Below are 23,797 nucleotides of genomic sequence, written 5' to 3'. Positions count from 1 at the left end.
CTTTTAGCCTTTGGGAATATATTTTCATAATTAGAAGTTATTAATGGTTGAAAATATTTGAAATATTACCTATTCCAGTCAGAAGTAAAACCTCTTCTAGACATCCTAGTTTGCCCAGTGCAGATGGAAGCATTAAGATTGTGAAGGTAGCTGATGCTATCAATCACTCTCTTTGTGGCAGACTCAATACCTGAGCTATTTGTTTTATACTTAGCTTCCAGGAAAGCACTTGCACAGGACACATTGGTTGACATTAACAGTTTTAAGACACAGAATTCTATAATAAGAGGTCATTTACTGAGTTTCAAAATTTATTTCCTGGGCCCTGCCTGGTGACTCAGCATATAGCACAGCAGAATGACCTGAGATTGATTCCCATGATTCATACTGTGGAAGCAGAAAGCTAAACCCCAACAGTTGTCTTCAGATGAATATCATACATGCACCATGTATAGATTCCTGCTACCACCCCTGTGAAAAATAAAATAAATAAGAATAAAGGAAATTTCTTTCCATAATCTTTGCCTTAAACCCTAGCACTTTTACATGAAGGAAATTGAAGGTTGTTTAATATTAAGTGGCCATGACTGGATAGATGAAGTCTTGTGTGTGTCTTTAATCATTAGGCTATTTTCTGCTTTAATGTTTTGTCCTAAAATTACAATGTTTCATTGTTTAGGTTTCAACCATGTCATCAGTAAAATAGCTCCTAGATTCTTCTAAAGAGATTGGTTGCATTTTGAAGAGTAAGATGCTTAAAATAAAGGTAGCACATATTTTGAGATTGTGGGTAGTATAATTTGGAAGAATTTGTGAAGACTATAAATATGTAACCTAGAATATAGGAAGAAACAGGGAAATTACAGATGGCTGGGGTATCATAAATGATATTTAATATGAATGATAAATTCTATAAAATGGTGTTTTTAAAAAGCCAGTGTATGTTTAGAGTAGTTTATGGGCAACTTGTGTCCCAAGGATATGCTCCAAACAACAGGGAAACATACTTAGAATAAGAATGATATGGGAAATGAAATGTAAAGGAAGGAAAAGTGAGCAGGGCAACAAACGGCAAACACATCCTTCTATATCTATCTATCTATCTATCTATCTATCTATCTATCATCTATCTTTCTATCTCTAAGACAGATGGTGTACAACAGAAGCAGATACCAGATTTCATTATAGATGGTTGTGAACCACTTTGTGGTTCTAGTAATTTAACACAAGACCTTTGGAAGAGCAGCCAGTGTTCCTAACCTCTGAGACGTTTCTCCATTCTTGTACTGTCTGTCTTTAAGGACTTACTTTTGGACTTGAGCAATCATCTGTGTGAGTATGTGTCACTAAAATTACACATTAGTGCTAAGGAACAGATTAGAAAATAACAGGAGTCAGCAACGGAAGTGGGTGGAGATGGTGAGCAATGCCCAGGCTTAAAGCATATATTACCTAAAAGTTGCCTTTATAAACAAACAAACAACAAACAAAACATTTGAAGTATATAATTGAATGGTAGATCATGATTTTTACCATAAAGATATCAGAGTCAATTATTTTTACAAGGAATCTGTTGCTGAATTGAAAATAAAGATTTCAAAATAGTCAAGAGCTGTAGAGATGTCTCAGAAGAAAAGAGAACTGAATACTCCTCTAAAGGAGCTTGTTTCAGTGCCCAGCACACACACAGCATCACAAAACCATATACAACTCCATACAGGTGGTGCTATGCTTTCTCTGGATTCCATTTAGACACTAGACAGACTCACAGCACACAGACATAGATATAGTCAAAACACACATACACATAGAATAAAATTTAAAATAATATAAAGCCAACATAAAAACTTTCAACTCTTGAGAAAAAAAGAAAATATGATAGTAGTTTTATTTGGTGTATAAATAATGTGATAGACATGATAAAAATTAGTGAGATTCCTGGAAACAGTTTAAAACCAAAAAGGTTCTCCAGGTAGTTTCAAAAATAGACATACTGTGTTAGGCTTATTAACGGTGAATACTGATGTAAATCAATTGACAATGTACAATGCAAAGAACAGGAAAAAATATAATGGGAGAACCAGAAGAGATTTAGAGAATTCTAAAATATTATCTACTCTATCAAAATGTGTACTGAGGATGACAAAAGGCTAAGAGAGAAGGGAAGATGGGTATAAGATAGTGACAAAAACCTTTTCAAATATATTCACAAACACAAAATACACATTAATATTCAATATATGCTATATAAAATGAACACAGAGACACAAAGGATATATATATTTATTATAGTACTCTGGTGCCTCACATTTGACCATGTCCCCTGGAGGGGGAGACCTGGTGGCACTCAGAGGAAAGACAGCAGGTTACCAAGAAGAGACTTGATACCCTATGAGCATACACAGGGGGAGGTAATCCCCCTCAGGAACAGTCATAGGGGAGTGGAATAAGGGGAAAATGGGAGGGAGGGAAGAATGGGAAGATACAAGGAATGGGATAAACATTAAGATGTAACAAGAATAAATTAATTAAAAAATTAAAAAAAAGAAATACAAATACAAACACACATATGCACACACACAACAACAACTACAAAGAAAAGAAAAAATAAAATAAATCAGTAATTACAATTTCCTATATAAAAAAGTATTACATAAACCGAACTAAGAAGATAGAGAAGAGGAATGATTGAAGCAGAAGTATAAAATACAAAAATGAGAAAGAATATGTCTGAAATACAAACCACTTTTCAAACTATGTTTATAAATTAAAAATAGAAAGAGCTACACTAGCTGAAGTTAAAAAGAAAAGACACATACTAGAAATAAGTATATTTAAAATAACTAAAATTCAAAAATAAATAAGGAATACTTCTAGCTTTACAGAAACATAAGTGATATTAATAACTTCTGTAGCATATATCATCAAATTTATAATGAGGATATAGCTGGAAAATGCAAATTACTAAAATTGACTGAGGAAACTAATAAATCAATTCTCAGCCCAACAAAAAAAAATCGTTTCACAAATTTGATATTTTTTAATAAGGAAGACAATCACCAAGCTATAATTTGTACATGTTAAGGAATACCTATGCCCTCTCCATTGGGTAGATCTGCATAGGGGTTCAAAGTTTACTGCATGTATTGTCCTTGGCTGGTGCCATAGTTTGAGCAGTACCCCTGGCCCAGATCCACCCGTCATAATGATCTACCTGTAGGTTTATAGGACTCTCTGGGTCCTTCTATTTCCCCATTCTCCCCTGATTCTATCACCTAGAGTTCCAATAGGAAGTCTTCCCCTCTGTCCCACTTTCCTGGAAAGTGAAGACACTCTTGGGACATGCTCCTTGGGCTAGTGTCCAGATACAAGTGAGTATATACCATTAGACTCTTTATGCTTCTGGACATTCTTCACAGTGAGTGGAGAGTGAGGTCTGACTTTCACACGAACTCTGGTGTCCCATATTGGACCACGTCCCCTGGATGGGAAGGCCGGTGGCACTCAGCGGAAGGATAGTAGGCTACCAAGAAGAGACTTGATACCCTATGAGCTTATACAGGGGGAAGAGGTCCCCCTCATCACAGTCATAGGGGAGGGGAGTAAGGGAAAAATGAGAGGGAAGGAGGAATGGGAGGATACAAGGGATGGGATAACAATTGAGTTGTAATATGAATAAATTAATAAACTATATTTTAAAAAAGAAATACCTATGAAAATGCACAGGGAACAATATAAGTAATAAGAAAAGAATATATATTCTCTCCTTAACATTAAAATGATATAATTATTTTTACTCTTACTTTGTCTGTAAGTACACAATTTTATGATCCTTAATTTAGCCCAGAAATGTTAAATATAAGAATGAATCCATAAGTAATAAAAAATAATAAATTTGACTTCTTCAAAATAAAAGAAATATGTTTTATAATTTCATAAAATAATTAAAAAGATAGCTCTCGGGATAAAAGAAACTTTTACAAGTTATATATCTGATCATGTAATTATATTTCATTATACATACATACATACATACATACATACATACATACATATGTGTGTGTTGTACAACCCAGAATTGAAGACAGAAAATTAAGTTTAAGTATTAGCATAATCAAATGAGTATGTCTCCAAGGAAGATGTATTTATGGCCAATATGTACATGAAAATAAGCTCTATATCACTAACTCTGTGGAAATGCTATTCAAACAGCTTAATCAGCCACAAACATAACCACAACAAAATATCAGATAGTATGAAGCATTGGCATTGAAGTGGAAATACTGTGACCTCCATCAAGAAAGAAGGAATGAACAATACAAAGCCACAATCTGGTGCTTCCTGAGATAATTACTCACAGATCTAGAACCAGACAAATTAACTGTCTTTGGCATATATTAAAGAGAAAAGCCAACATTTTCCCAAATAGTCGTCTTCTATAAATGTTTTTAATAAAATTTCTAAAATCCTGACTAACTCATATCCATAAGTTGATGGGTTATTAACTTGAGGTTTAAACAATGGGGTATTATTCACCCTTAATATGACAAAAACATTGTCCATGCTACAATTGTGAAAATACCAAAAAGAATGTTCTAAATACAATATAGTTTTAAAGATCCATACCTTCCATGTTGCTACTAATAGAAAAGTCCAGAAAAGCAAATAAAAAAGGCAAAAATATATGCCCAGTTATGACAGTAGGCATTTGAGTATCCTAAGGTTATAGAAAAAGTGTCTGTGGTGCCTCATGAGACAATGAAGATATTCTAAAACCTACTGAGTTGATAGATTCCCTACACTAAAGTTCACCTAAATGAACATTTTCGATGAATTGTATGGGATATAAATTATATTACATAAAAGTTGTTTTCAGAGTCAACAATTATGATATAGATAAAAGAATACCAAATCATGTCTCTTCAATGCATTACAACAACTTATAAACTAACTCAGTGTCAAATTACGAGTTCTATTTCCTGCATACGATGTTATTTATACAGCCATTCATAAAATTAATGCAATACTCTTTTATTTAACCTGATAAGGATTTACAGAATGTTTCTGAAAAAATTATCATACATTTAAAACTACATTTAAATTGTAGGTAAATACTCTTATTTGTAAATTCATTTCAATATCATTATTTTCGAAAAGTTGAAGTTTTGTTCTTCAGGTACACAGGAAAGTAACCTAGGAGTTTGGGAAAATGATATACTATGACATACTTATTTGTAAATACACACACACACCCACACACACACACACACACACACACACACACACACACACACAGTCTACAGTTAGGGACCCAACTCAGACAGGAAGGAAGCCCTGATAATTCTACTTTCCTTCTCAAGTCTTCCATGATGACTAAGGTAAGTAAACACAGAGAGAGCCTTAAGAGCTCTTCATTAAGCGCTTACCCTTAGTAAACAAGATGGGTTGATGACTTTAGTCTTTATATTTATGCCTTTGATAATTTTGATAATCCCTTAGCAACTATAAATGTAACTCATATGTAGGAAGAAGTGATGTTCCCTGTTTTATTTACTGAAAATACTTCCCCTGAGGGTCTTTGTTCCAGATTATTGTTTATAATAATCCAACATTGATTTTAGTAGAAATATATGGCCTGTATGTAGCACAATGCCATTAATCTGTGCTTTCAATCTCAAAATAAAGATTGAATGAAACATATATGTGTGTGTTGACCTAATGCAAATATCTATATTGTAAAAAAGAACCTGAAACAAAGCCCTGATTTATTTAAAATGGGGATGACAATGATACACACTTCATTCAAAAAAAGTGGAGTTGCTTTTCAAGTAATTGTTAACACACAGATAGACTTATTCTTGTAGCACTGTAAAAATAAGAAAAATATCACCAATAAAATTCTGAAGAAAGGTACCCATTTTACCTGTCATAAGTATCATTAAGGAGGAAACTGTCTTTCTTTGGGCAAATGTGTCTTGGATAACCATTCTGATAAGACTTTTCTCTGCTTCTTCTAATACCCAAATTCTTTCATCAAAAATGAAAAGCATATCTGGCAAATGTCACTGAAGAAAAGGATTATGAATGTTCAGCTCTGCCTCACTGAATATGAATTGAGTGGATTCATCAGAGAAGGTGTAATCTTTATTTTTGAAATGACTCTGCTTGAGAAATAGATATTTAAGTTCAATTTAGGTTGAGCAGCTTGAAGCCTGGAGGGACTGAGCTACAAAAATGATATCTTAAAATAGTGGTTATACTTTGATTTCACACACTGTCCTCTTTACAGATATTATTTAAATTGGTTTTAATGTGCTAACAAGATGGGGAGGTTTGCATTGAATTCTTTAATTTCCAATAAATTAATACCATAAATATAGTACACTATTAAAATAAAACATTTGTGCCTGAAAGATGGTGAAGCACATAGGTAAAGATGAAGAATACAAATTAGGGTTTTGGAGAAACTGATACATTTGTAGTACAGACGATGTTCATTTGTTTCAACTGTCATCTTGAAAAAAAATCTAGAACCAACTAGAAGAACTCTTAGAATATCTGTGGATTATTATCTCAATGTGTTAATTGATGTTAGAAGGTCTGCCCACTCCGGGAAGCACTAAGCCCTAGAGTGTGGAAGAATATCTTGAGTGGATGTAACAACTGTCAATAAAGCACTGCTTAGTCAATCAGCGGGGCAGAAGGACAGGAAGTGGAAGGCGGGACTTCCTGGAGAGGAGGCAGAGCCAAGATTGACAGTGAAGTCAGGAAGACAGTTGACAGTGGAACAGGGAAGACAGTTGACGGTGGATGAGGACAGGGGAGAGAAAAGGCCCAAGGATCATAGTGGCAAGTGCTTGGGATTTATGTATGTTATGAGGTTTAGAGCAGAGTGTTTAGTTTACAAGTAGATTTGTATCAGTTTAGATTCTGCCTCACACATAGCTTTTAAGTACGTTTCATATTCTGTCAGTTATTAGCCATTTTAGGCAGAACTGATAAAATTACTGTAACACTAGATTTGGGTTCGTGGGCTTCATAAAAGTGTAGGTAAAAAGCTTGCACACTAACAGGCATGCACTAATACACAGCTCTCTGCTCTTGGTTGTGGATTCACTTTGCCTGACTGCCTTAAATTCCTGCTGCTTTGATTTTACCACACTAGTTAACTGGTAACATAGGATTGAGAGAAAAATCATTTTTTTTTCCTCTAATTTACTCTTGTGTTGTTTTAGCTCCATAGGAAGAGAAACTATAAAAACTGGTCGACATGCAAAAAGAGCAACTAACAACCAGGACTTTCAATTCCAAATACCCTTTTAAAACATACAATAGACTATCTCTTTCATCCCCAAAATTGAGTGAGATAAACAAAAATGTGGATTTTTTTAAATTAGAAAGAACAAAGGATGGTGTCAATACAACAACATTCAGAAAATAATAAGAATTTCTTTCAGACAAGGGATGCATGGCAGCCTTCATCTGAGACAAAAAGATAGAAGAAATATCTATCCTTAAGAAGAAAAAGAAACACTCAAAGACAATTTGAACTCCTATTTTAGGGAAGACATGGTAGATTAAAACTCCCAAGTGAATTTAAACCTACCCAGTAAGTGGAACCCATCAGCCTTTCCTGAGGGTGTGGTGATGCTCTATGGCAGCTGAGGCACAAAGAGGCAAGGCAGAGACAACTGTTGTCTGAGAGTTATAAGTAAATTGTCTTTGTTCAGGTGTCTTACAGGCCAGGGAGATGAATGGAGAAAACCCTTTATATTATACATTTGCCTTTCACCACTTCTAGAAAAAAATCTACAATGAAAAGTGAAGAAATTTGACTAGTACGTATCCTAGATCGTTCCTTACTGCAGGACATTTTTCCCCCCAAAGGCTTGAGGACAGCACAATCAGGTTGAAGGTGGACACGAGATGTATAGAAAGCAGTGAAAAGGCTGGTTACAAAATGAGTCCAGGGCAGCCAAGGCCTATCTCAAACCCTGTCTCAAAAAGGGGTCAGGGCTGGTAAACACAGATAACTGCCAAGAGTCATAAGAAAAGGTTAGGTAAAAGACAAATGCAAAAATCCACGGCTTAGAGAGTCTGTTTGTACTTAAACTTTTGGGCACCTCTTACCGATTTTACACTGGACTGAATAAAGTCTCAAACCTGAGAAATTAATCATGGAAATATCCCTGTTAGCTAATTTATGTATGACAAAAGAACAAAACATTTGGTTTTACTATTGTAATTTACTGAAATTGTTTTTGTTTTTCTTTTTCCTAGATGTTTTGGAAAATTACATTAAGAGTCTTAATACCTTCTTCTTGTCAGCTCTTAGGACCTGTTTTTACAAATTAACTATAAAGCACAACGTTAGAGATCATTCTATCAAACAAATAAAACAGACTGGAAATACAACGATTGTACATATGCTTCCATACCTTATTAAACTCTATTATCTAACAGCGACCTTAGAAAAGAAAGGAGGGACTTGAATGGGGAGGGAGGGAATCTTTGAAGGGGACAAGAATAAAATGAAGTGAATTGAGATCAAGTACATTACATCTGCATAAAAACATGACACAAGGATCCTATGAGTTTTGACATAGAGAAGTGAAGCTGCTGACCAACACGAATCTAAATATCTGATCAAGGAACATTAAAGTGTAAATCATGGAGGAACTGAAACATAGAATAATGTGAAGTCCTAAACAATGAGACAGAGGAAAAACTCTGATACTAATTTTATTTTATAATATGAGGGAAAAATGAAAAACAATGTACACACTAATTTACTGCATATCTAGAGATTAAAAATGGGAACAAAATGTTAATATTTTTGTGTAATATTAATAGTATCACCATTTACCACGATTTAATTCTAGCTGTTTGGATTTTAACAAAGCTCCACATTAATGATATATTGCTGTTATATGATACATAAAACATGTCAGGAAAAAGAGAATGAAACTGATGAACTGAGAAAAAATGCAAGGCAAGAATCATCTGAAATTTTAAAGATGATGTACATTTATATGTGTGTGTTTGTATAAATATGGATTATAAAGAGAGACCGTATATATATACATATATATCCATACATATATGTATGTTTATATACGTTTGTGCAATGCTTATGTATATGAATATATGCATATATATATATTTCTAGGAAATAACAGAAAGCATAAAAGTATTATTTGATGAAAGAATAAATTAACCAAGAATATGTCAAAAAGAATTAAAGGCACCTACCAGATCTGAACGATACAGGAAGGATACATATAAAAGCAAATAAATTTTCATGAGTTAAACAGTGCTGAAAAATTCAAAACCAAACAAAATGAAAAGGAGGCATAAAAGAGGCAAAAAAACCTGCAGAGTTTCTGTTAGGGAAAGAATCACAATGAGAACTACTTGTCAGAGAAACTGGTCAGAATGGCACGGGGACAGAAAAATAAGGGAAATACCAGGGCATACAGGCAGATCAGAAGTGCTGTGACGGTATGCTGTGGATAAGAATGGCCCTCATTGGTCCTTTATTTGAATGCTTAATCGTCAAGAGTGTCACTACTTAAGAAGGAAGAGGAGATGTAGCCATCTTGGAGTAGGTATGGCCTTGTTGGAGGATGTGTGATATTGAGGTTGCCTTTCAGGTTTCAAAAACAAAAGGCAATCCCAATGTCTCCTTCTTGCTGCCTGTGTTCCAGACATAGACCTCTCAGCTGCTTCCCTAATGCTGTCTACCTGAGTGCTGCCATGCACCTCATCATGATAAAAATAGACTTAACCTCAGAAACTGTATAGAAGGCCAATTAAATTCTTTTGTTAAGAGTTGCCTTTATAATTGTGTCATTTCACAGCAACAGAACATGAACTAGGGTCGTACAATATATCCTGGGTGATGTATTGGTAAACACAGCATCTGTACATATATATTTCATGGTTTTGGTAGTCTTTTCTTTTTAAAAAATGTTTGAATAATTTTTATTTTTTAAATAATTTATTCAGATTACATGCCAACTGTTATCCCCTCACTTGTATCTTCCTGTTCCCCCTCCCTCCCTCTTTCATTCTATTCCCCTCCCCTAAACTTAAGACAGAAGGGGATCTCCTCCCTCATCATATGATCACAGATTATCAGATCTCATCAGGATAGCCTGCTTCCCCTTCCTATGAGTTCCAGGTGACCTCCCCGCCAACCAAGAGGAAGTGGTCAGATAGGGGCACCAGAGTTTATGTCAGTGGCAGTCCCCACTCTCACCACAACAATGGAGAATATGCTGTCCATTGGTTAGATCTGAATAGGTGGTTTAGGGTTACTGAATGCATTGCTCTTGGTTGGCACAGCAGTTTGTGCTAGTTCCCCTGAGTCCAGATCTGCCAGCTTTTGTTGGCCATCCTATAGGGTTCCTGAACCATCTAGGTCCTTTGATTTTCCCATTCTTCCATACCACTCTCACCTGGAGTCCCAATAGTGAGTCCCAACATCTGTCCTGATCCTCCAATGAATGAAGATTCTCACAGGACATCCATGTTGGGCAAGTATCCAATTATAAGTGAGTATATACCATGTAAGTCTTTCTGGGTCTGGGTTAACTCACTCAGGATAATCATTTTTAATTCTCTCCATTTGCCTCAACATTTCAAGATTTCCTTGTATTTAATGGCTGAGTAGTATTCCGTAGTGTAAATGTACCACAGTTTCTTTATCCATTCTTCAACTGAGAGACATCAAGGTTTCTGCCACATTCTGGGTATTACGAATAAGGCTGCTATGAATGTAGTTGAGCAAATGTGCTTGTGGTACGGTGGAGCATCTTTCGCATATCTGCTCAGCAGTGATATAGCTGGGTCTTGAGATAGAACTTTTCCCAATTTTCTGAGAAACCACCAGATTGATTTCGAACGTGGTTGTATAGTTTGCACTCCCACAAGCCATGAAGGAGTTTTCCCCTTTCTCCACATCCTTGCCAGCATGTTCTGTCACTGAGTTTTTTATCTTAGCCATTCTGATTGGTGTAAGATGGAATCTCAGAGTCATTTTGATTTGCATTTCTCTGATGACTGAGGAGGTTGAGCGTTTCTTTAAGTGTTTCTCAGCCATTCAATATTCTTCTGTTGAGAATTCTCTGTTCTGCTCTGAACCTCATTTGTTAATTGGGTTATTTGGTTTAGTAGTCTTTTTAAAAATTAATTTATTTACTTATTTTACATAATGATCATAGTTCCATCCCTCCTCACCTCCCAGTCCCGTACAGCCTCCTTCTCCCCAGTACCCTTTCCACTATTCATAATGAAAAGAGGACCCCCAATTCCCATCTACACCAGCTATTTAAGTTACATCAGGACCAAGCATGTCCTTTTCTGCTGTAACCTGGTAGGCAATACTGACAGGCAGAAGTGATTGAAAAATTCTTAGAAGACTCCATATCAGAGACATTCCATCTGCTTCCCTTACTAGAGGACCCACATGAAGCCTGAGCTGCCTATATGCTACATCTCTGTAGGGACCTAGGTCAAGTCCATGCATGGTCTTTAGTTGGTATGTCAGTCTCAGCAAACACCTCTGGGCCCTGGTTAGTTGGCTCTGTTTGTCTTCTTGTGCAACTCTTGTCTCCTCCAGATCCTTTTCTCATTTACCTCCACTTTCCCACAAGACTAGTTAAGAGTTGCCCAATGTTTGTCTGTGAGTCTCATCATCTCTTTTAAAGTGCTACTGAGTGAAGCCTCTTAGAGAACAATTCTTCTAGGCTCCTGTCTGCAAGCATAGCAGAGTACCATTAATAGTGTCTGGGATTGGTTCTTTCCCATGGGGTTGGTTTGGGTGAAGTAGTGAAAGAGTAATATTTAAATCACATCCTGAAGAACCTGAGTCATGCATCAATTATTTTCATTGCATTTTTCATATTTATCTTTTTCATTCTATAGAAATTAATTTAAAGTCCGAATTATACTGTAAGCTTGAAAATTGCTGTGTTTTTAAAGATATTATTGGAATTCTAGCATAGTCACTTATACTAGCTATAAATAAAGACAGTTTTGGCTTTTTTATATCTTAGTGACTTAATTCTTTGCATTGAATGTCTGAAGTAGCTACAACCTGTAGAACAATGTGTAATGAAAGCAATAGCACCAGACATGCCTGTCTTGTGTCTGAAATTAGAAAAAAAAACCTGTTTAGAGCCTTTTCTATGTACTATATATCAAGTTCAGAAGGGCCATTTCTCACTGCTTTTTATTTTCTTTTATACAAACACGTTTATGTTTTAGCTTAAAGTCTCTGTATATTGTTAAATGCATAAACTTATTAATCCTATACTTAATAGTATTAATGGGATAATTGAAATCAGTAGATTTTTTTCCATGTTCCTCAAGGAATCAACATGTAAGTTTGGACACATAATGAGATGGGACACTTCAATTTAGCATGACTCTGCATAGGTACAAATGCACATTCCCCTAGCACTATTGGTAGTATCTTTACCTGGTCTGGCATTAAAATGATTTTCAATTCACAACATGGTTTAGACTTCATAAATCCATATCAACGTTTTATAAATTTTGAAGATTGATATAATTTTCTCATATTAAATTATTAGATAAAATTTAATACTGAAGCCAGAGCAAGATTTCTTTTTAGCAATCCAAATATTGGAGGACCCTGCCTTTTGGATAGCTGGGAGGACTTCTTTATATTTATGATTGTGACCCTAGCCTTTAATGGCTGAGCCAAAAATTGGTTTATAGCAAATCAGCAGAATAATTCTATATATGTTACAAATAAAATTGTACACATTGAACAAAAAAGATGGAGGACTCCCTCTCCCTAGCAGGGCCTCCTATTCTCTGCCTGACCTCATCTGGAGAGTGTCTTAGACATAGATGTCCCTAACCATATCTGACATATGACCATTGGCACAGTTCCTTGCTAGCTCTCCCCTCTCTTCTTCTCTAAGATTATTAGGTTCAGTACCCTTGCACAGGTGATAGGGCCTTGCTGGTTAATGTAAATGAACTGCACTATAGACACCTATCAGCATTGGGGCTTCTTTCCTTTCCCTGTGTATTTTGCTCACCCCTGGAATCTCTGCAGCTCATCCCAGAAGCCATCCCATCATTGCGCACACAGCCTGCTGAGCCCTGCACCACTCCTCTGATCCTCCTGGCCTCCTGAGTGGTGACCAACAGCCCCTCACTCCCGCAGAAAAGAAGAGACCCACACCTAGAGCACACACTGTGCATTTTTAATGAAATCTAAATCTAATGTGTTTTATTTTAACATCATTTCCAAGCTCCACTTGTAATTTATTTTAATCATGTACAGGTATTCTAAAGATATGCAAATCTCTTTTTATATTTCAACCCATTTAGAGTAAACTAATTACTCTAAAAAACATGAATATAGAAATAACCAAAGCTATTTTTAAGGTAGATATTGATTGTACTCAAGAGCTAAGAAGTTGCTAATATGTGGGAAGAATGAATATATAGATGCCATGAACAACATTGAATCTCCATTTAATATTAGATTGCACACTGGAAACTTGAAAAGAACACCTTATGTGGATTTGCCATCCATTAGGGATTGGAAATCTCCCTGAGAACACACATACAAGGAACATTATACAGACTGAGAAGGTTGCACACACACACACACACACACACACACACACACATACACATACACTCACACTTGTGCACATATATATGTGAAGATAGTGAAAAATTAATATAAATGTAACAGCAATTATGATGATATGTGCATATATATTACATATATCAACAAAAATTGTAAGATGAGGTCATGGATTTAAAAAGGATTAAGGAGGGGTATATCAGAGTGTTAAAATGGAGGAAATTTTAAGGGGATATGACAATTATATAAAATCTCAAAAAGTAAATAATTTTAAAAGTATATGGCATGTGTACAGAGCTAACATCATGATGTATATGCCAAGTAAATTCTAATACAAGTTTTCATAAGTCATAGCTGACTTTCATTTTAAGCATATTAATACTGAGCTATATCCAAAACTTTTTACAATTTATTTTTACCTTAGAATAATGAGAGTCTTTCTAAATCATGTACCCTGATTGTAGGTTTTGAATTTATAATCCTCTGTTTCAACATTTTGGATAATGAGGATTACGGGTTAGCTTTACTTCAGCACTCTTAAAAGTTTTTTTAATTATATAAAGAAAAATTAACAGTAAGCAACTAAATTTTACTTTTAGAGGTGATATTCAAGTTTAACAGTACAAATGGATTAAAATATTAATAAAATATATGTATTAGGTATTTGCCTTCTTGCAACAAAAGACAGAGGCAACCTAAGGAAAGAGGAATCTATTTTGGCTCACACACTAATAGCACAGTCTATTTTAGCAGAGACCTCAATGTGAAAGGACTTTGGAAAAGTTGACTCTATGTAATCCTCAATTAAGAAGCTGAGAGTAAAGAAATCTGGTCTTCAGCCTGTGTTTTCTTTTCTTGTTCAGACTGTGACTAACCCCAGTCTGTAGAATGATGCCTGTGGCATTTAGAGTTGGTCTTTTCTCCTTACTTAACTTAATTTAGATAATCCAAAACACATACACACATGCACACATGCACACGCTCATGCACATGCATATGCACAAACACAATCACATAGACACAGAGAATCACACATACACAATCACACACTCAGAGAGAGACATACACAAAGAGAAAGACACACGCACAGATACACACATGATATACATATATTTGTTTACAGAATGGTTCTCAATCCCACACATTTGTCAGAGACTATCAGTCATAACAATGTATAATTTGGAAATAAATCAAGAAAGGGAACTGGGATGGAGTGAGGAGAATGAAGATTGGGAGCAGGTACAGAAATGTAGGGTGGAAGGTAATAAACTTGGGAGAGAGATGGGAAGCAGATTGATGTGGCTCTCTGGGACAAGCTGGAGACCTGCAACATGGTAGGTTCCTGGGAGCATACGGGGTGATTCTACCTAAGATTCCTAGCAGTATGGGATATGGCCACTGAAAGTGTCACCACTATAGTCAGGCAGGACTTCCGATGGAGGGAGAGGTATACCACCCACCTACAAAACTTTTGACTCTAAATTTACTCAACCTACAAGATAGACAGGGAGAAAGATGTAACAGAGTTTGTGAAATGGCCAACCAATGACTGGCCCAACTTGAGACCCACCCAATGGAAGAGAGCCAATCCCTGTCACAATGAATGATGCTCTTCTATGCTTGCAGAAATGAGCCAAGCTAACTGTCCTCTTAGAGGCTCCACCCAGCGGCAGATTGATACAGATATTGAGACCCACAGCAAATATTCGATGGAGATCTGTGAATCTTGTGGGAGACTCGGGTGAAGGATAAAGGGACCTGAAGGGAACAAGAACTCTACAAGAACACCAACAGAGTAAAATATCTAGGCCCCTGAGGGCTTACAGAGACTGAACCACAAACCCAAGTACAATGCACTTTCTAGACCTAGGTCTCCTACATTTATGTGGGTCTCTTAGCTACTGAATCAGAGGTTGTTACTGACCTGGACACAGTTGCCTGCTATTGGATCACTTTCCCCTAGCTGGCAGCATTGTCCTCACTGGCAGAGAATAAGCTTAGTCCTGGTGGAACATGAAGTGATGGGGCTGGATGGCACAGGTTAGAGGGGAGAGGTGGGAGATCATCCCTTCTTTGGAAAAAAGGAGAGGGAGTAGTGCGACGGAGGGCAGAAGGTGAGAGGGTGAGGCTGGGAGAAGAGGAAGAAGTGTGCGATTGCTATGTAAAATAAATAAATAAATAGGTTAAAGAAAAAATAATGCAAACAAGGTACAACCTTCCTCAACTTTACCTGCAGAACTCTAAATATTAAACATGGAAAACATTTGTGAACTGAATTAACTTTAAGAAACAGTGTGTATATTTCTTCATTTTAAGGTATAAACACTGAATATGAAAAATTTATGTGGTATTATTCTCTATTAGAGTAACTACTGTTTTATCATAGCCTATAGAACATCATGGAAGAACAATATATTAAATATTTCAATAAAATAAGAAGTAAACCAGTCTAAAACCATTAATTAAAATTTATCAAATAATTCCATTTTAATCACTGAGTATGTTTTAATACGTAATGTAATAAAATAAAACATTTATCACTATGCATATGTATAATCAAAATTAGTTTTTCATTTAAATACCTTCCAGATAAATTTTATTCTTATTTTCTCATTAATGACCCTCTTAAAACTTTGAACTTTATCAGGTTATTTCAAAATAAAATTCACATTAGTGAAATTATGTGTCAGTTAACTTAGTTGACCAGAGATCTTAAAAAGTAATAGCCAATTTTAGACATTGATTTGAAATTACAATGAATGATTTATTGAGAAATACAATTTTATGTCACTGTATTAATTTCACTTCTATGGGGTATCATTGAGCTTCACAGCAGTTTGTGCCTTTGTTTTGAAATTTACTGTGGCATTAATGAGCTATGGCTTACATTTACTTTCATAATTATAGGAGATAAACACAACAAATTGCTGTATTTCATTTTCTAGAATACAGCTCATAGTTAGCACTAATTGCTTAACTCCTTTGTGTTTTCAAGAATTCACATGAATAAGGTTGGCATAATTGTGAAGATTTAATTGTATTTTTGTTGATGTCTGATAATCTCATTTGTGTTTATTTTTAGCAGTAGGTTGCCTTTAAAGTTCTGAGAATTGAGAGGCAAAAGCATTCATCATTTATTCAAGAAAGGAAGTGCCCAATACTTAGTATTTTAGACACATACTATAATCAAAAAAGGGAACTGTGCATTTTGTTATTCTAATACCCACTTGTATATAATAAATATCATGCAATTAATACACTATATATATATATATATAGTATATATATATATATATATATACTATATATATATATATATCAAAAGGCAATGAATGGAAGTGCTAGGGATTTAATAAAGAAATTCAATTTAATTTCAACATAGTGTAACACTCTCCTGTATTAACTTATTTACTTTGCTACATTGATTTGATTATTTGTATTCTCTCATAGCTTTTTCACTTTGCTGTGTGGTGCTGGTTAGTGACTGGGTAATTGTTGGAGTGGCTTCATTAAAGTAGTTATGTGGTATCTTTATTTGTATTTGGGAGCTCTTGAGCATGTCTCACTCAGCATTTTGTCCATGTTTACTATGTTTACTCTGTCATTTATACATTGCTTACTATATCTATCATCATACACAAACATATGAGACCTATTTTTCATCCATGTAGGGACTCCTTTTAGAGTGTTTATGCTTCAATAAGTCTCTAGACCAGAGGCTTTTATGGACATGCACCACTGAGCTTCATTGCTGCTTGAAACCATCACACCTCCATAAAGCCTTCAAAGTACCCAGAAAGCAGCTCCCCTGCTTCAAACATCACTGCTCACTTAAAAATTACAACTTCCTTTAAAAACCTACAGCTTTGAGGACAAAATGAAGTTCAGAAATCTGCTCTTGTCTCCTTCTCAGTCCTTACATCCCTCCCACACATGATAAGTTTCTGTGCAGAGCTCAGAGACCTGCTACTATGATCAGGCTCTTGCATCATTTCCACCTTTTAATAACTTAAAGATAAAATGGAGGCGCTTCTATCCATAACCTATTCCTTTATCATCCTAAGCCCACTTTATTTCTCCTCTCTATCCAAAGCTTAACTTCTGACAATCTTCAGCATCAGGGCACAAACACTTGGGACTTCTTTAGCTCTTACGGTCAGTGCAAGAAGGACACTCTCAGGTGCCCACCCTGACAAGGTGAGAGTATCAACTTCTAAACTCAAGGTTATGTTTTCATTTTTCTGAGATGCTCCTGAATTTCTCTATCTTCATTGTCTTTTCTTCTCTTTGGGCCTCATTTCTACTACACAGTTAGACTGTAAATGATGTGGAGTCCTACGTTCCCAACAATATCTGCTGTGTTGGCCAAGTTTAAAACATGTCTAATGTGCAGTTAGATGCTACAATAAGCTACATGCTTTCAGAGACATTTTTCTTTTGTGCAAGCAAAAGTCTATTGGTAACTGTTTATTAAATTTAGTCAAGAAGTGTGGGTGAATATTTTTTTTTACATATAGGCACTAAAAGCTTGACTATATTATTCTACTTTTAATGAACAAAAAGCCAATAACTATATAATAAACATACACCCATGCTTTCTCTGTTAGAAATTATAGTTTACCATACAGTTTTTATTATTAAAATTGATTTCTGAGAAAGTCTATTAGTTTTCAGCATTGTCACCTAAAATATCTAACAATATGGTATCATGCAGCTTTTCTACATTAACTACATTAACTGAAGTTGCATTAACTTTTATTTATTTTTACAACTTAAATATTTTCCTATGTTCAATTCCTCAGTGTAAACTCTACATTTAAAAGCTGACTGCTACTTTGCAAACTATAATTCATAAATAATAAATTACATATACTGTGTTTTATAGTTTACATATGAAGAAATTTTTCTCAATTCCTTGTTCCAGAAACACTAAATGTAAACATGCCATATCATTTGATAGTACTATTAAATATTTCAATAGTTTTCAATGTTATCTTTAATATGTTACTGTGTGTGTGTGTGAGTGTATGCCTGTGTGCTTATATTTCATCAAATAACACAGTAGGAACCTTTCAAATTACAGACACAAGTACATGAACACATGAACACATTCATATTAGTTCCATAATCCAACAAATGTACTAAATATGAAATGTGAGATATGAGATAACAAAATACTCTTTATCAATTTTTATGGCTAATTTCATGTAAGATATTACTGTGTCTATTCCCTGATTAGCTATTACTATACACTTGATGCATTCTAAATATAATAACATGATTATACCTACAGTCAATAGAAAGGGTATTTTGTGATTATTCCGTCCTTTGAATCCCTATGCTCTGTTTAGCCTTTATTTTTATTTCTCTTGATAATTTTACCTATACCATTTATTATTGTGTCAGTTTTGATAGTCAACCTGACTATGTACAGAATGAAATGCTATTACTGAACAGATAGTACTGTTCCATTAATTATACATTGTGATATATGTTTTCTTTCAGAACTTCTATATTCTAACTCTATTTTTGAATACATTAGACAAGAAATCTTCATACATTGTTTTTGATATGAATCACTTGTATTATAATAATACAACTTGCTATATTTTAAAATCATAAGTTAAAAACAATTGTACAGGTAATATACATGATTATTAAGGCTAATCTTGCATAAACATTCCAAGGAGTCTCTCCTAACAAGAATGAACTTCAAAATTCAAGTAAATTTTAAATTAGTGGCACACAATTTTAAAACACTACTTATTAATTGAAAATACTGAAAAACACATTTTTAATATAATTTATTGATTTATTAATATTACATATCAATTGCTTTCCCATCCCTTGTATCCTCCCATTCTTACCTCTCTCCCATTTTCCCTTACTCCTTTCCCCTATGACTGTGACTGAGGGGGACTTCCTCCTCCTGTATATGCTCATAGGGTATCAAGCCTCTTCTTGATATCCTTCCTCTGAGTGCCTCCAGGCCTCCCCATCCACGGAACATGGTCAAATTTGGGGCACCAAAGTTCGTGTGAAAGTCAGACCCCACTCTCCACTCAACTGTGGAGAATGTCCTGTCCATTGGCTAGATCTGGGTAGGGGTTTGAAGTTTACTGCACATATTGTCCTTGGCTGGACATTTTAAATATAATCATTTAAGTCACTGCACTAAAAAATATCAAGAAAGGTATCATAGAAATGGGATAAACAAAGGAAAATGACAATTTTTTTTGTAACTTACCTTGATGGCAGTGGATGCAATTTGAATATGGTGAAGTCTGCGAAGGGTGCTATCCCTGTCTATAAAATAGGAAGCAGCCAACTGATGTAAGGTCTCCAGAGTGACAGACGAACTATTGGTGCTGGTATCACTTCCCTCAGACCGTTTGCTCAGCTTCCGCTTGTCCACAAAAATTGTGAGTGACTCCTCTCCTGTATTAATGATATATAAAAAGATTGTTTTCCCCAGGTAATACAGGGTTTATTTTTATCTAAAAAAAAAAAAAAAAAAAAAAAAAAGGAGGCCCACAATTTAGTGTGAAGAAATAATTAGTAAAGAACTCAAAACTTAATGAATATTTTAAACTTTTAAAGATTTTCTTACACAAGTACCTAGAAATACCACAGACATTGAAGGCTTTGAATGTACACTTGGTAAACTTTAAATACTAAAGGACAATTTCATTAAATTAACTGACATTTTCATGTGTTTTAACTTAGTCAACAGATGCACACCACAAGAAAAGTATGATAAAATACTAAGTGCAGTTTTGAAGCACTGTATTTTCTATTGGGAACAGTATATCAAGATAGAAAAAATAAAGTGTAATTAGAACTGTTATACACTTAAAGTGAACAGCATCTCTGTTTTATCCATGGTACACATGTTAGTAACGTTTTCACAAGTTCCATTCCTATTATGTATTAAAGGTACATTAATAAGCACTGTATAAATCACAAAAGTCAATGCAGTTGTACAAACTGATATGAACCATGGAAGGTGGGACAAGACTTACTGAGTTACACAGAAGCTCAGGTTTCCAAAGATTACATGCTAACAAACAGCTCACATATTATCTAAGTTAAACATGAAAACCTTTTTTCTTCTCAGACTTTTACAATATTGAGTATTTATCTAACATATAATTGCCAAGTTTGCCCCATGTTCTGTCTCTTATAAACCCATCTGTTCTGATGGCACTGTGCCCAGTTACAAACTATGGTTAGGCTATGCTTAGAAAAGGTCAAATGGGATCATCCACAAGAGCTGCATGTATTCCCTCTTTATCTGAAAGATGATACATAATTTATAATAGCATATTATGTGGGAACATCTAATGCTTGAGCCCATAGAGCAGGTCAATTCAATTCACATCATAGTAAGCATTTTAAATTCCCTTATTCAAAATATTATATGACTGAAATGATTTAAAATATTTTTTTAGATTATAATATAATGATATCAATCCTCCTCTTTTATCCCTCAACACACAAGGGAAAATATTTACTATGTAATATCTTAATATAATAAATTATGCAGGCAATATTGTAACTTTTTCTGTGAAATATTTATGATACCATAGTTTAAAGAATAGATCTATGAAACTGCCCATAGAAATGATTATACTGATAAACATATGTGATATACTTCAAAGAGATATCTCAGATAACTATGAGAATCTGAAACTAAGTAATGACAAAAATAAGTTTATGTGAAATAAGACAAATAAAAAACAATAGTAGTTTTCAATGGGTCCTAAAATGTTAAAATATCTAGATAAGTCTCAAATCAGCTTTCTTCAAAAACATAAACAGCAAATACACTAACAACTATTGACCATGTAAATTGATAATGATGAGTTATGATAGTTATTGATTTACTTTCATAATTTTAGACTCACCAAGTTAGAAAAGATGTTTTCTTCAAAGCTGCCAAATACAAATAGCCAAAACACTGTGAATGTAATATATATATATATATATATATATATATATATATATATATATTCCTGATTGTTTCTTGTTTCTTCTTGCTCTAAGTAGTTTATTGTATATATGTGTAATAATACATATGCATATGTAAAAATATGTAATAAAAATTGTTAAAAAGGTTTCCCAGGAAAGAGAAAAATGCATGTAAATTGAAACATGTTCCCTGGAGGGGAGACCTGGTGGCACTCAGAGGAAGGACAGCAGGTGTCCAAGAAGAGACTTGATACCCTATGAGCATATACAGGGGAAGAAAATCCCCCTCAGGAAGTCATAGGGGAGGGGAATAATGGGAAAATTGGGGTGGGAGGAGGGAAGAAATGGAGGATATAAGGGAGGGGATAAGCACTGAGAAGTAACAAGAATAAATTAATTTAAAAAATTTAAAAAAAAAAGAAAAAAAACAGTAAATCTAAATTAACCAAAATAAACACATAAAAATTATTAATTTATTACATGGTTTAAACATGTGCTTTTAAAGTTGTTTTGGTAATAGAACACTTTAAATTCAAAACTTATTGAGCTGACACAAATGGTTTCACAAGGGTATTCTGCCAAAATTTTGAAGATTGAAAAAAAAAAGTTCCTTGAAATGTTTTCAAAAAATAGAAAAAAAATCTTAATATAGCTCCACACAAAACTGTCATGAATATTTGAAGATGTACACACACAACAGATAATTATTAGCATTTATGAAAGATCTGAAATGAAATGATAGTAAATAATATTCACCAGTAAAATTAATAATATTTTTTCTCCTCACCAAATGTGATAATTGTATTTGTGTGAGAATGTTTCCAAATTAGAAAATTAAGAAAAAAAATTAAATTAGCATAGCATTAGGATTTGTAAATTGTTAACTAGATCACAAATCTTTAATAAGATAAACTACATGGATCTCAGGAAGATAGTCAAATAACTTACTAGGGAAAGTCAGGACATTATCTGTTAACACGAGAACCAAGTAAGTGCTAGATGAGAAAGCACATCCCTGCAAACCTGCTACATTGAGAGTAAAGGCAGGGAGGGTGTTAAAAGACAAGATCATTTCTAAAATTATAATGTATTCACACATTATATCCTGATTTCTATCCCATTGGTCTTATCTTACCAGTCCCACCCTCCCTCCCTCTTCTGTCCTATTCCCCTTTCCTAGACTTCTGACAGAGGAGGCCTCCCCTGTCTGGCCACAGCCTACCAGGTATCAACAAGATACATTGTATCTCCTTCCTCCATATGCCTGCCAGGTTGCACTGCCAAGCAAGGTACAGTGATCAAATTGTGGGTGCCAGAGTGTATGTTAGAAGTTCAGCAGTAGTCCCCCAACGCCACTACACACACATACCTGGCGAATCAGCTGTTTATTTGCTACATCTCAACAAGGATTCTAGGTTCTCTGCATGCATTGTCTTCCATTGGTGCATTATTTCGTACAGGACCCCCTAGGCCCATATCTGGGTTACCTCACTCAGGATGATTGTTTCTAGTTCTATCAATTTGTCTGAAATTTTTTTTCCACTGTCAATTTGATAAATCTAGTTATTTTATTCTTTGCTATAAAATCTGCCATAAAAGCCCAAGTTAAAGTTGACACGTTATTACTTGGTGAAGCCAATGTAGGGGCCTCTAGGCATGATTCACAGCTCATGTTATTCATGGACCACAGAGGGAAAGGCTAGAGTTGGGAGGTTGTATCTCTGTTACATTTAGTAATAGAATTACCAGCTTTAAGACATACATATATGTGTGCATGCACTAAAATATAGACCGTATTCAGTGGCATATCAAATTAACCAAAATCTATCTTAATTCCACCTTATGTAATGTAATTTCTAAGAAGTATTTCTGCAATTATTAGCCTGTCATCACGTGTGGTTATTTATTCAACACTCCCCCTGTCTCTGGAGCCCTTGCTTAGCTGCCTTCTCAAGCCTTGAGCCCCTGTAGCCTTCATTTTCTTCTGCAATTCTCTCCCTTATGATAAACCCATCATACCTCAGAACATTCTGTTTGGAAATTTCCTTGTTTTTAATAGCTGAGTGGGATTCCATTGTATTAATGTACCATAGTTTCTTTATCCATTCTTTGGTTCAGAGACATCTAGATTATTTCCAGATTCTATTATAAATAAAGCTGCTATGGTCATAGTTGAGCAAAATTTTTTGT

The 23,797-nt window shown here is 34.7% G+C and overlaps 1 protein-coding gene across 2 annotated transcripts in view; it reads right to left on the bottom strand.

The window, feature by feature from the left end:
• The window catches only part of Brinp3 (BMP/retinoic acid inducible neural specific 3), a 391,753-nt gene that overhangs the window by 155,295 nt on the left and 212,661 nt on the right, over positions 1-23,797 (bottom strand). For both annotated transcript variants that reach the window (XM_051147531.1, XM_051147532.1), the window contains exon 4: positions 19,884-20,074. In XM_051147531.1, the coding sequence (XP_051003488.1) occupies positions 19,884-20,074 (191 nt within the window). The remainder of the gene's footprint in view (positions 1-19,883; positions 20,075-23,797) is intronic.

Source organism: Acomys russatus, chromosome 6 (genome assembly GCF_903995435.1).
Source record: "Acomys russatus chromosome 6, mAcoRus1.1, whole genome shotgun sequence".
NCBI lineage: Eukaryota > Metazoa > Chordata > Mammalia > Rodentia > Muridae > Acomys > Acomys russatus.
This window is presented reverse-complemented; position numbering and strand designations above follow the sequence as displayed.